The sequence below is a fragment of the Apaloderma vittatum genome, unplaced genomic scaffold (assembly GCF_000703405.1).
Source record: "Apaloderma vittatum isolate BGI_N311 unplaced genomic scaffold, ASM70340v1 scaffold23822, whole genome shotgun sequence".
NCBI classification, from domain to species: domain Eukaryota; kingdom Metazoa; phylum Chordata; class Aves; order Trogoniformes; family Trogonidae; genus Apaloderma; species Apaloderma vittatum.
The window spans coordinates 14,285-27,921 of record NW_009705594.1 but is presented as its reverse complement, the minus strand read 5'-3'; the positions used below and the strand labels follow the sequence as shown (position 1 = coordinate 27,921).

Sequence of the window (13,637 nt, the reverse complement as noted above, 5' to 3'; positions counted from 1 at the left end):
AGGTAATACTGAGTGCAAAACAGCCAGTGGTATACTTTGCATTGGTTCGAAACACTAGTTGCCAGCTACTATAATTACACGTTCTGTACACTGTACTACAAAAGCCTTCCATCTTTTAGAAGCTTTGGGGTTTTTGCTTTTCTTCTCTCTGGGTGGCAAGTAAGTATTTAATCCGAGTAAATTCAAACTCTGGAAGTCAGAAACAATTTCACAATCAGTCTTCGCTACCATTCTCTTGCATTCTGTCCCCCATGTAGTGCAGCAACACTTTCTACTTATGGCCAAAAATCCCTTAAGTTAAACAAAGTTTAGACTATAGATACTTAGAAGTTTAGCTTATAAATTCACATTCTTTTGAAAATCATTTCACTAATCTCCCATGTTTACATTTACACCAAAGAGACAGCTCAAAAGCCTCACTTCATGCATTTCATCATCCCTGCTGAAGACTGAAACAGAGTTTAGATAAAAACTCTTCCCCAACGGTAGGTATTAAGTCTTAATGCAACAAAGCCAGATGGTCCCAGTGTAGAAGTCAGATTCTTCTGTGGTCTCCACGGCAGTTTCAGATACAAATAGCTAATTCTTAGTGGCAGTGTTAAAGGCATTATCAGTACACCATGAACACCACAAATGGAGACAATTTCCAAGCATCAAAGAACAACAAAAAGAAAAAACCAAAAAGCACCCAGAAAAAAAATTATCAGTGAAACATTCTTAGTAGAGCAGAAATCTCTCTGTTCTCCTCTTCGTTCATCTCACACCTTTTCAACTTTGGTGGGGTCATACGTATCTGAAAAGAAACAAGAAAGCTCTATTAATAATGTATTGTATTGTTTATGTATTCACAAGGTATTTAACATTGCTAGTTGTGGAAATGAGACCTCTTTTCCCTGGTTTATATTTAAAAAAGAAGCTAGTATTGGACTTACAGCCTTAAAGATACATACTACATTCCTGACCCAAATTCTGGGTCTGCATCAGTTTAATGTAGGGACAACTTGGATCAAATGCATGGAGATAGAATTTGGGAAGCCTTGGGTAGGTAGGAACAAGTGCACTGCACGGTAAGTGATTATTTCTAGTTTTCAGATGCTTTGACGAAGAGAAAGACATAAGATTTTCCCCCCTCCCCCCAAACACTAAGGATAAGTAAACACTTTAAGCATCCTAGCAGGGTGTTTAAGGCTGGCTGAAGAAGTGACGATGCCTCTGAGTCCCAGGGTATTTTCATTTGATTGCAAATCCTTGGTTTCAGATTAATTCAAGAGAATACAGGAAAGCACAGCTGTGTTGCACCACTACAACTGTCTCACTTCAGTGTGCAAAACTGCAGCTCGCCTCTTGCACATTATTCAGTAAAGCACTGGACTGGCTTACTAACATTGGTCTTCACTTTCAGCCTACCTCTTGTCGGTTCACAGGACAGACCACATTTTGTTCTTCTCCTGAATCTCCAAAGACACTCTTCTATGAGGTATCTTTTTATTGGATTTATCCCAACATTGGCTCTGAAGTGAGCAGGTACGAGGCTTTTCCTTCACCCTCGTGACTCTGGGATTGGTTTGCAACGAGAAAGGCTTTGCCGTGTAAGACCTGCCTGCCCTGTGCCACCGTGCACGTGTCTGACTTACCCTGGGCTCTCTGGGACGCATGGTCATGGCACAGAGGAACCGGGGCTACTCATGGAGGCATCTGTGGGCACACAGGGGCCTGGACAAACTGCGCCACAGCCCCTGCTACCATCTGCTACTTGCGGCTCTTACACAACCTGTGTCTCTGTGCTAACCTTAAATGTCCCTCCCGCAGGCTGTACTCCCACAGCACTCACATTTAAATGGTTGAGCATGAAAATAGTTGCACACATAAATATCACACTTTGGAGTAAAACGTTCACCCCCAGGACTTTTATGTTGATGTGAGTGAATGTCTTCATTCAAACAAGCATAAAAATCCTCAGAGGGAAATTTTTCCTCCTGCGTGCAAGTGTCCATCTGCAGCATCCAGACTTGTATCAAGGGGGGACTGACTAGGAAAGAACTTCTGGATATGGCTCAGTCAGTGGATTCCTGGTGCAGGATCCTTTATCACTTCTCTTGCCCACTCTCCTCACATTGCTAGGCCAGCCAAGAAAGGAGTCTGTGCCAGCAACACTTATGTTTTCAGAACTGCTTATCACTATTCATCCTCTTCTGGTATTTCCAAACTTCAAGAAGACACCACATGAATGCAAAAAAATCAAGAGGAAAAAACTTTTTGAGAGGTTGTGCACTCCGGGATAACGCTGCATCTTTTTAAGCTTAATGCACTGATGGTGTGGGAAGATGCCTCTAAAGCAGTAACATTTTTTCAATTGTAAATAATTTGCCATCTAAACTGCTAGAACGTTCTGAACTGTTCTGTGTGAAGTTTACCTAAGAATAAAAATGGATTTGTATTTTAGAAGCCTGATTTTCCTATGGCCAGACACATTCACACTAATAGAACTCCCCACAAAATGCCAGGTGCTCCCTGTTTTGGGGAGTGGCAGGGGAGGTGAAAATCATGCCACAAGACAAGGAGCCTCTGTGAGGCTCAGTTTATTCCTTGAAAGCTTACCCACACCCCCAGCACCTAAACCAAGGACACAAAAAGGCCAGACTGCCAGGCTACATCACACTTCTGGGGGGACAAACATGGGAGTTCCAGCACTGATACAGAAATGTTTATTCAACATTTGGTTAAGCTCATTTGAAATGCTCTCTACAGAAACAAAGCCAGATCAGCAGCCTCATGGAAGCAGTCTTCAAACAGCAAAGGAGAAAAGACATTCAATGCATTTGGGAATATTCGGAGATGTTTTAATGGCAGTATTTGCATAGTAAGATCAACTGCTTGCACTGAGTTTCGGCAGAGCTCTTACTCTGCAAGATGACTGTTCATCTGCCAAGCTGCATTATACATGTGAAAACCTGTTTCTGCTAAGGCCTCTTGCCTCTACAACAGCCCCGGTCTGCAATTACAGGACTACCATCACCTCACCTCACTCCAAATAGAAGACCATCTAACAATACTTACTCTATAAAATCAACAAATGCAATGGCTTTCCAGGATTCTTGTTTTGGATTTCAGTGGTATCAGTGAGCTAGTCTGGAAGCTGGAGTGAGTGTTAACAGAGGAAGACACATCAGGCCCTTCTACAAATGTGAATCTTCAGTCCTGCCCTGTCAAAGTAAGGTGAAGATCTCGTGGCCATCAGCAAATCAGGGTCTCTTTACATGGGAAGAAGCCAGTGGAGGAGATGCCTTCGTGCCCCGTGTGAGTGCGTGTAACCCTGCGGTGGTGGGTGTGCGCAGCAGGAGGGGAACATCCAGAAGTGGGGAGGGAACTGCTGTGACGGGAACACACTGCAGAATACAACCCTGGCACTGTCAGCAAGAGGGATAAATTTAGACCTAATTTACTGCAGAATAACCCTCCAATAAAACACACACAATCTGTTTTGATACATCCCTGAAGTCATGTCACCACAACAGTCTTTTTCTTCACTCCAGCAGAAACCCCAAGGGAGGAAAGCACATGAAATACACATGGAGCGTACTAGACCTGATGGGTACAAGAAAGCTGAATTAGCCTGTTTGGAAAATCTGGTCTAGAGAAATACAGTTTGGAGCACAAAGAGACACAGAGCTGTGGGATACATGAAAAGACACAAAGGGAAAGGCTGTAAGACTGCAGGAATCAATACTTAGAACTCATGCAGATATTTCTCTTCAGATGGAAGCACATAAATCCACTTTAAAGTATGCTCCATTTAATTTCAGTCCCTCTGTACTGGAAAACTGTGAACAGATTTATATTGATGAGGTTTAATGAATAACCTGTGCAGATTTCAAGGTAGAGTGTCAGCTGTTATGGAGAGGATGGCAAATGAAGGAGGAGATTAGTGTTAATTTAACAACTTTCACACCGTATGTTTGCTCACACCAATTAATTTAATGCACTAGACAGGTGGCCTGGGAGATTTATCCCTTCATACAGATCTATGGCAACAACTGGTTTTCAGTTCAACACAATGCTGTACAAAAACTGCTTGGAGGAAGAATAGCTCTTGTTGCTTTGGGGATGCATGTGGACTACACAAGTTTATATGCTTTTGAGAGATGAGGAACACTGCGGGGGGAAAGGTGTTCACTGAAAAAGTCAGCTTTCCGTTTGACCTCAGGATAACAGTTATTCTCCACATCTGATCTGGAAAATATTCATAAGAGAGAGAGAGCATTTTCCAGGCTCCTTAATGCAACCATTTCCCAGAGGCTTCACAGAAGAACATCAGATTTTTATTTTTAGTTCCTTCTGAACTCTGATATAGTATGTGTCTACTTAAGTATTAGAGAGGGAAAAACAGCTATTCAAGGAGAGGCTATGATTAAATCACCACGTGTTCCCAAACACTGGCACTAGAGTGACTGTCTTTGAACTCTGCTGTGTGAAGCTGGCTGTTCCCTGAAACAATTAGACAGAGATAAGACCTCAGGGAGCACTCTGGTCTCTGTGAATGAGTTTCAGTACCACAAGTAAGTTTTACCGTAACTTTACTTAAAATGGGATCAGAGAACACAAATGTTACCTCTTCCACAAAGAGAGCAAAGGGGGTGGCAACCAGATGGAGGTAGTACCACCTACAGCCTGATACTATTTGAGCAGCATTATGTGGGCAAAAGCAAACCAATCATGCCTGTTACATAAGGCAAGAGCACCCACTTTGGATCTCCCAGAATAGGGTCTTACCGAAAGAAAAATCTCTGTTGAGCTTCTTCTTGTCCATTCCACCTAAATATCCATTTTCACTGAGAGAGATAACACGCTTGGAAACAGCCCCTGAGCTTGCCAGTTTGCTTCCTCTCTCCTCTTGTCCCCTTGACAGCTTCTCCTCATCCACCTCCTCTCCCGAGTCTGCACTTTTAATGCTCAGACGTCTCATCCGGGACACAGAGTCAACTTCTTTCATCCGCACTAAGCGATCCATGGCAGTCCGGCTAGGTGGAGAAGTGAGCTTGCCTTGGAGTGTCTCTATCACTTTCGACGTGCTTCTCACTCTCTTTTCTGATGGCTGACACACAGCTGACTTGCAAACCAAGTTGCGGTCCTCACCTTGGCTGGGACTCACAGGTTGTTCAAGAACTTGCTCAGTTACCAGTTTTTTAGCACTGGTTTCCTGATGAGTGGTCTGGCATTCATCAGGGTATAAGGATCGGCCTCCTGCTCTGACAAAAAGAGCACTCTCCGTCCAGCCACACTTTCGTCTGCCTTCGTAAGAACCCTCCTTTTTCCCTTCTTTCTCACTTACTGTGCTCCCCACTGACAACTCAAAGTCCTGAGCACCGTTTGCAGGGCTAGTGCCTGGCTGGGGCCCAATGTGGTCATCTGGAAGGAGAGACTCCACTGCTATATCTATACCTAAAATTCTTGCAGCTCTTGCCTGCAATGACTCGTTCACAGGGATTTCCACTGCATTTGCATTTGAAGAGTGATCAGAATTGTTAGCACCAGATCCTGGGGCTACTTCAAGTCCCACTGACCTCAAATCTGGCTCAGAGTGCCCTTGGTTCCTCTTTGTTAGTGACAAGCATGCTACTGAGCCCCTCTCTAATACTGTATCATTTGTGGGAGTTGCACCTTTGCTCAGTTTAACAAAGTCTAGGTAATTTTGGTCTTCGCTCATCTCCTGCAAGACAGGGTTATTGAAAGGGTTACTGTGACATGAACTGTTTGGGCTACTGGACAAAACTCTCTTGAGAGGGCCCAGGCAAACTGTCTGCTTACTTGTTCTGCTTTTGGCTTCCCCCGTTCTCATTTCTGTTATCAGACTTGAATCTGCTGGCCCCACTCCTTCACTGCTCCCGCCTGGCTGTGAGGAGCCTCCAGAGCCAATACAGCCTGGCTCTCCATCATGCTCTGTCCCCATGCTCCAACTTTCAGACTTACTTTTAACTCTTCCTGACTTAAATACAGGCTCCTCTGGCACAAACGTTTCTGATTTCCCACTGCGTTTTGGCTCCTGGTTCGACTTCTCGTTTCTGGACACCCTCCTCTGCATAAGGGCACCTGCCTGAGGAGAAGCCACAGAACTTTCCAAATCTTCTTCACTGCTTGTGCTTTCCTCCTGCTCTTGCAGCTCCTTGTTAAAACTTTCTAATTCACTTATTGCATCCCAGGGACGGCGACTTACAGGCTTCAACAGGAACTGCCCAAAGAGCTCTTTACTGTTGCAGGGAGCACCTGCTTCTCCCTTCACTACATCTCCCTTGGAAAGAAGGCCGGTTTCCCTCTCCTGGGCAGGCACAGGCTGGCTCTGGTGGGCTTTTGGGGAGGGGGCCTGAAGGACTGAGGTGGCAGTCCTGGAAAATGCACTGTTGCTAGACTGGCTGAGGTACATCTGGCCCTTCATGCCATAAGCGTTCTGTCTGCAGCTTCTCTCGTCAGAAGGTAACCCTGTCTGTTTTGGCTCTGTCATGGATGCTGTACATCCTAGGAGCTTTGGAGACAGCGGTTTGTTACTGTTGGGCTGCCCGGGCTTTGTACCATGGAAAAATTGTGGGCTTTTAGGTTCCTCAGAGAAACTGGTCTGTGTCTGCTGGTCTTTGTACTGATCACCTGGCCAGGAGCCAGAGTATTTGAGCTCTCTGTGTTTTGCAGGCTGAATAAGTCTGAGGTCATTCATTTGTTTGAACTCTTCTGGTCTCCACTGCTCTTGTTTTTGTAACTCATTTTTATTGGTCATGCTTCCTGTAAGAGCTTGTAACTCCAAGTCTGTTGAAGACATACTTAAGAGACTTTGTTCTTGCAAAGCCCCATTGTTATCAAACCCATTCTTATCAGGGCTCTGGGTTATGTTGTTGTTCCTATCTGTATCTGGCAGATTGGATTCCGATTTAACTGGGATAGAGACCAAACAAAATATAGTTTCATTCATTTTTTTCTTTGAACTCTTTTTGCTCTGCATCCCAGTTCCAGGTTCAAACTTTTTCACTTTTGTAACAATCTCACAGGTGCTGTCCATATGTGTACTTCTTACAGAAGGCTTGCCTTTTGCGTACTCCACACTGGCTTCATTACGAGGGCTGTGATTAGTTGTGCTACAACTGTCTCTTTGGTCCGGCAAGGCACAATTTTCCTGATCTCGGATGGATGGTGCCAACCATCTGTTGCTAGGGGTGGAGCTGTTGGATGTTCCTTCTCCCTTTGCAGAATTGGACAAGTTTGATGCATCCAAAAAGGCACTATTGTACTGTACTTCAAGATCTTTCTCTTGCGAAGCACCAGAACATGCATTTTCAGTGTATTTAGTGTTGTCCTGCAGACCTTCCGGGGGTGCAATTTTTATATGTCGTATCCGAGGATCATCAAAAGGAATATATTGAACAGAACACAGGTAGTCAGCAGGGCGCCTTGCATGGCTTTGCTTCCTGTGAGGAAGATGGTTGTCTTTGCAAGGGTCACCCCCTGCTTCAAAAGTATTCATGGCTGGTCGCTGGCAGGGGACAACCCGCTCTGTGGGACCCTGCTGATCACTGCTGGCGTACGTGTCCACATTAGGCACTTCACTGAAGGGACGGGGGGTCACGTTTTGGTGAGGTGGGGATTTGTAAGAAGGAGGAGGTACGTAGACCGGGGGCTCCAAACCACAGTCTTGGATGCAAGCATCTTGCCTTGGCTCATTAACTTTGGCTAAGTAGGAGATGGGTTCATCTTTCTGGTAGCGGGCCTGGGAACTTACAGTTTCCACAGGTGCCTTGGTCTGCCGCTGCAGATCATAGGATGGAGGCTTGAGAGGTCTCCCATACTTGGGTTTCACCAGGGGAAGGAAATGGCTTCCTGTTTCATGGTGCTTGGCTGGTTCCACACTCCGTCTGCTTGGGGGATAGGACGGGTTTTTAGCTACGCTGAGTGAGTTGTTACTGTCGGTCAGGGAGGGCACTTCCACGCACCTCATGCTCTCTGGCGAAAGGACCCTCGGCAATGACTGTGATTTCCCCTTGTTGTGGGTGCTCAGAATATTGTCTCCCAGGGTCAGTGAATACAGCTCTTGAAGCAGCTTCTCCCTGTCACCCTCGGACATTTGCCTCCCTACCTTTTTTGGCTGGTTCCAGCTTTCCATTCCCAGACTTTGCCATTTGCAGTCGCTGGGCATTTCACAGCTCTCCTGCAAGCCACTTCTTCTGACGTACCCTGTGCCTGTCCCCACCTTCAGCTGGCTCTCCTTGGGGTGCCGGGATGGCCCCGGGGCTGCAGCCAGGCTTTTCATTTCCACACTAGCTTTCTGTGAATAGCCCAGGAGCACACTGAAGTCCTGTCCTCGTCTTCTCCAGTAGGCGAGATCTCTATCGGTCTTGGGCTGGGAAGACCATGCTAATTGAGTCCTGTCATAAGCCCTGTAAAAAGAAACGCAGCGTCACAGGCAGTTTGCACAGATGCCCTTTCTTTCTCTGATGGGTAAGGCCATTAGCAGGTCAAATGTTGAGTTATGCCAATGGGGTTTGTGTAATCTATTCGCAACAAGATGACTTTATGATTTTAATGAGAGGATTTAAAAGTCAGTCATTAACATGAGTAAAGGAAGGAACTGATGCTCTACTGGCATGTTGTTAGCTATGCAAAGCTGTTAAAAAGAGAAACAAGTGCACACAGTTACGCGCTGTGCAAACATGCACAGCCCTCCTCGATGAACACCAGGATACTAAAAGTGATTGTGCTGAACCTCTTTCTGCTACATCAGAATCTATAAATGTCAAGGGGACTACTGTGATATGCAAGTTTAATAAGAATCTGTAAAGCAGAGGTAGGGAGAACAGGTAGAGGGCTATTTCCTAAGATATATTCTGTAAGAAACACAATTTGCAACCTAGTATGAGGGTTGAAATTAAACATGTCATTTCCAGTATTGATTTTTATTCGTCTTTCTGAGGCAACAAATTTTTTCACAGTGCTTTGGGTGAAATGATACATGCCACAACAATGGTGATATATCAGGACAGCTCTGATTAAGATGGAATCACTATTTAAAATCTAAAATACTAAAGAAGAAGTATAAAATTCTTAAATAAAAGAGGGATTAACTCCTGCAATCTATATTACTGAAATATGAAAGACTTTAGACATTTTATTGTGGATTAGAAATTCTGAAGACAGTTTTACATGAACAGAATAGCTTCTTTGTGTGTTCTGAACAGAATGTGAACTGTTTTATATATTACTGCTGAACAAAATTGGTACTCTTCTATATAAATAATTAATCTTCTACTTGAACTATGTTCTGCTGTTCTTGTACCTAAGGTGTCCAACAATATAACTGCCTTCACACTCTGTGGCTGCCACCAGCATAAGACTGGAAAGAAAAATCAAAATTGACAGAAATAGGACAAGTATGTAGAGAGAACCCAAGAATTTCTTTCTCTTCTCTCCACCCCAAGGTATACAAACAGTGTCATCTGGCTCTTTCTTACTAAAAACAATGATCTAGTTAAAGAGTAGTTTGTAAAAACAATACAGTTCAAAATTCAGAATGAAAATTCAGCAAACTAGATCCACAGCAATTTTCTTTTTATATCTATTAACTTCATCCTATGAATATAAAAGTTTAAAAACTGAACTGCGATAAGGAGCATCTTGCTCATATTAATTAAACTGGATTAAGACTTAACATCTAAACAAAATGTTCCGCCTCTGAAGCACAAACTACAACTCGATTGCTGACTCCAGGAAGTAACAGACATCTTCATTAATCAGCGAGATATAACAAGACACCTCCTATATTGAAAGTTGATTGAAGTAACAATAAACATTTCCATGCCTTTCTGCATGTGGAAACCTGCAGCTGAATAAATGCTACCTTCTTCTGAGATTATCAAACCTACCTTGTCATCTCATCCCCATGTTGCTATGGTACCATCTGAATTTGAATTTACAAAACAAGGCGAGTGAGAAACGGGGTCTAGTAATAGCGAGGAGGGAATGGACAGATTGCTCTTTCTGTTTGGTTTTATCCGTCATCGTAAAAAGGGTCTATGAAATCACAGGAAGCATAGAGTCATAGATTCCAAGATCAGAAGAGTCCGCTATGGTTATTTAGTTTGACATCTTGTTTAACGCAGGCTATCAGACTTCCCTGAAATGATTGTGCTTCAGTGGTAGCATGTCTTTTAGAAAAGTATCTAAAAATCTTTTTCTTTAAATTTCCAGAGATGTTGCTGTAAAGCTTAATTTACCATTAAAAAATCCCACAAAAAAACCAAACAGAACAACTAAATAAACACAAATTGTTATCAACCCAAATATAAAAACATTGGGGAAGGAGGTATAGTAGACAATAATACGGAGATTTGCAGCAATTGCAACTAACAGCAGGGGAATGGAATGGGATGGCCATTTAAAGGATTTAATAAGAAACCAGGAATAGAGAAGGAAGCATTATTCATCTCTTTCCTAGGAAACTGCTAAAACAGAAGAGTTTTGGTTAGTTTGCTGGTTTAAAAACAAACAAAACCCAAGCTCAGACATTCACTAAAGTAAGTTAGTCCTAGTTAGGACAGCTTCAATTATGGCTCCATTTATTAAAAGCTGTTTAAAATACTACACTTACTTTTAAAGATTAAAATATTAATAACTAGGCTCCAGTAAAGAACTTTGAAACATGATACAAACCACCAGTGATGTACTATGTCATCACTGCAATGGGAGTGCAGCAAAGACATTCAAAAGGAAATATTTAGAGCATTTTAAACCTGATGTTTTCTACGATCTCTTCACAAGATAGACAGGTCTCTCCAGCTCCTGGCTCAGGTGCTAGAGGTCATTACACAGACAGTGTGTATCGTGGATTCCAAAGACCTCTGGAAAGGATGGCATTGCACTGTGCAGTGGGAAGGAGATGATCCCCAGTCTCCTCAAGGACCCTCCAGCTTAGCTTCAGCCTGAAGGCTCCTCTGCTTGCAAGGATGGAGAGCAGCTCCTGCGCACCTGCACGCAGCAGGCAGGCATGGCAGGCAGCACAGCACAACCACACAGCTTGTGGCCACAACTGCAGCAAAGAATGCCTCCTCCCAGGATATATGACACTTTTGAATCTTGCAGTCAAGGAAGAGGTGGGAAGGGGAAGCATCCAAGAGCCACTCCAAGTTCAAAATGCTTCGCTACAGCCTCAGCAATGTGACATCTCTGGATGGCGAATACTCTGGATGCTGCAGTCTTTGTGTCTGTGACAGATTATCAATGCAGAGACCGCACAGTCCTTCTTACAGCTGGTCTCTGACTGTGCCGCTACGCAATTCTGCCTCGCTCCTCAATGCACTGGTACTGACGCACAAAGAAATGCACACCCAGACACAGCAGCGTGCAAGTGCTTCACAGCTGGGAGGGGTGCCAAGGATGGAGTAGTCCCATGGGACCAACCGGGAAGATTTAAGTGCCAGGGACAGAGCAATCCCGTGGGACTAAGGAGGTAGATTTTAACATTATGAACTCAGGCCTACTTCTAAAGAATACTACATTTGCTGTCAGAAAGTACTTTGAATTGATTCTATATAAAATTAATTTAATTAAAACTGTTTTTACAAACCCAACTATTGCTAGGTTTTTATGAATTTTAAGCCTTTGCATGAAATGAGGCCATCTGTCCACCCCGCACTGGGTACATGACCACATTTCACCGAGCTGCTGCTCTCAGAGCAGTGAGCTGAAGCTGCCCAGTTCCCCGAGGGTGATGCTGGACCTGCAGGAGCTTGTGTGACGCAGATAATGGGGCCAGAAGTGAAGGAGTGTGGCACAAGCTTCAAAGTCAAAATGAGGCTATCTAGGGAGTTTCTGTCCCTATTTCTAGCTGCCAGCATGCAAGCGGTAGGTGTTGAGCACCCAGTAGCTCAGGATGGGTGAACCATAGGCTCTGGGACACTTTGTGCCCAACAAGGAGAAACTGTTAAGAAATTTCCAGGGTTTGGCACCAAAGGGGGAAGAATTTTGAGAGGGCTGTTCTGGGTACTGGCAGCTTCTGTTCTGTTGTGGGATCCTGTCCTCACATAGTTCTGAGCCCCAACATTGGGAAACACCAGTCCACTCTTCTAATTTTTCCAGCAGGTGACCTCATTAATGGTGTTATCTAATTATCTCTAATTTGCTAGCTACCAACATAGTTCCTCCTACACAAACAGCTAAGCAAAGTCGCTCTTCTCCTTACTCAGAAGAGTAGCAGAAAGGAGTTCTCCTTCTGTGAACCCTCTCATCTCTACCCATAGGGTCAGCTTTCCTATTTTCTCTGCCTTGTTTCCTCTTTTAAACCTGTTCTGGACGTCCACCTAATGCTCAATTAAGCATGGACAGCCAGGACAGCCCTCCTACCATCTTCTTCCTTGTGCTTTGCCTAAAGAACAACGGGATGGAGCAAAACATCACTTCCCCACTCTGCTGGGGTGTCACTCTGCCCGTGCAAGCAACAGCAACAGGCGGTGTAATGTGCCCACATGCAGTTGCTATGAAGCCTCTCTCCTCTTGATCAGGGTTTGATCAGCAGAACAACTCTAATAAGTGGAGGTAACAGCATTATCCCCTGCCATCATGAAACACCCTGAACCCTGCAAACCTGTCTGTGAAGGCAGCAATGAGGTGGGCAACATCATGCCCATCTGTGGTGCCTGGAAGGTGATTAGCTCTCCTACATTAGTGGTCTGAGCAAGAATGGGGTGTAGATAATTCCCGGGCTGAGAAGCCTGAGTCATGCTCTGAATTGCCACTGGAGCTGGTCAAGGTCTGTGAAAGTAGCTGGGGCACACTCTCCTCCTGCTACACTGCAGCACTAGGAAGGCAGTGTCAGGAGATGGCTGCCCAAAGCTTGCCATGCCCAAAGAGCAATGTCTTCGTGCTGGACCTTGCTGGGTGGTTGTCTCCTCTTTGGGCCCAATCGGTCCCCAAGTCTCTGCAGCATGCAGTTCCTTCCCAGCCTGAGAACCAGGAACCAACTTCCCACAGCAGTCCAGAAATCAGACAGCGAGATCAAAATCCCCAGCGGAGCTCACTCTGGCCCACCTGCAACAGGCCAAAACACTACAACGTGGGCCATCACAGAATTCTTTTCAGTTTTAAAAGAGCTCACACTGGCATGGCAGCCCTGCGCCTTGGATGCTCCCCCAGGGCAGGGAAGTGGGTCTGCAGGGGGACTGTCAACCCTGGATGGAGCTCAGCCACCAAAACACAAGGGCTGCAGCCCTGAAGCTGCAGATAGATTTCCTGGGTCTGGCCCAGAGAGCTCACCCCTCCCTTCCAGTACAAGCAGGGCAGTGGCAGCGTCAGGGATGGCAAGAAAAGGGCAGCTGGTACAAAGGTGTTCATAGCTGCTAGTGCCTTCTAAGAGTTTCCAGCAGGCTCACTGGGAATCAGAGTTTGCTGTAACAATAAGAGTGAGAAAAGATTTCTATTTTTATGAAAGTGTGACAAAGCCACTTCCAGGGCTGTGTTCCCTATTTCACATGGAAAAGCCCCTTTTTAAAACCAGGATATAATACTTAACTACACTTTAGACTAGTAGGTTCCACTCCTTGCATTTTGAGATTTTAGAAAGAGACGTTCAAACTGCCAGAGAGCATTATTTTGTGTTTAGCCAACAAGAG

General features: G+C 44.7%; 1 protein-coding gene across 1 annotated transcript in view; it reads right to left on the bottom strand.

The window, feature by feature from the left end:
• Window positions 1-363: 363 nt before the first annotated feature.
• KIAA1462 (KIAA1462 ortholog) overlaps window positions 364-13,637 on the bottom strand; it is a 14,993-nt gene continuing 1,719 nt past the window's right edge. The window contains exons 2-3 of the mRNA XM_009865491.1: window positions 4,771-8,414; window positions 364-793 (exon numbers count right to left, since the gene is read on the bottom strand). Coding sequence (XP_009863793.1) covers window positions 759-793; window positions 4,771-8,414 — 3,679 coding nt within the window. The 3' untranslated portion in view covers window positions 364-758. The remainder of the gene's footprint in view (window positions 794-4,770; window positions 8,415-13,637) is intronic.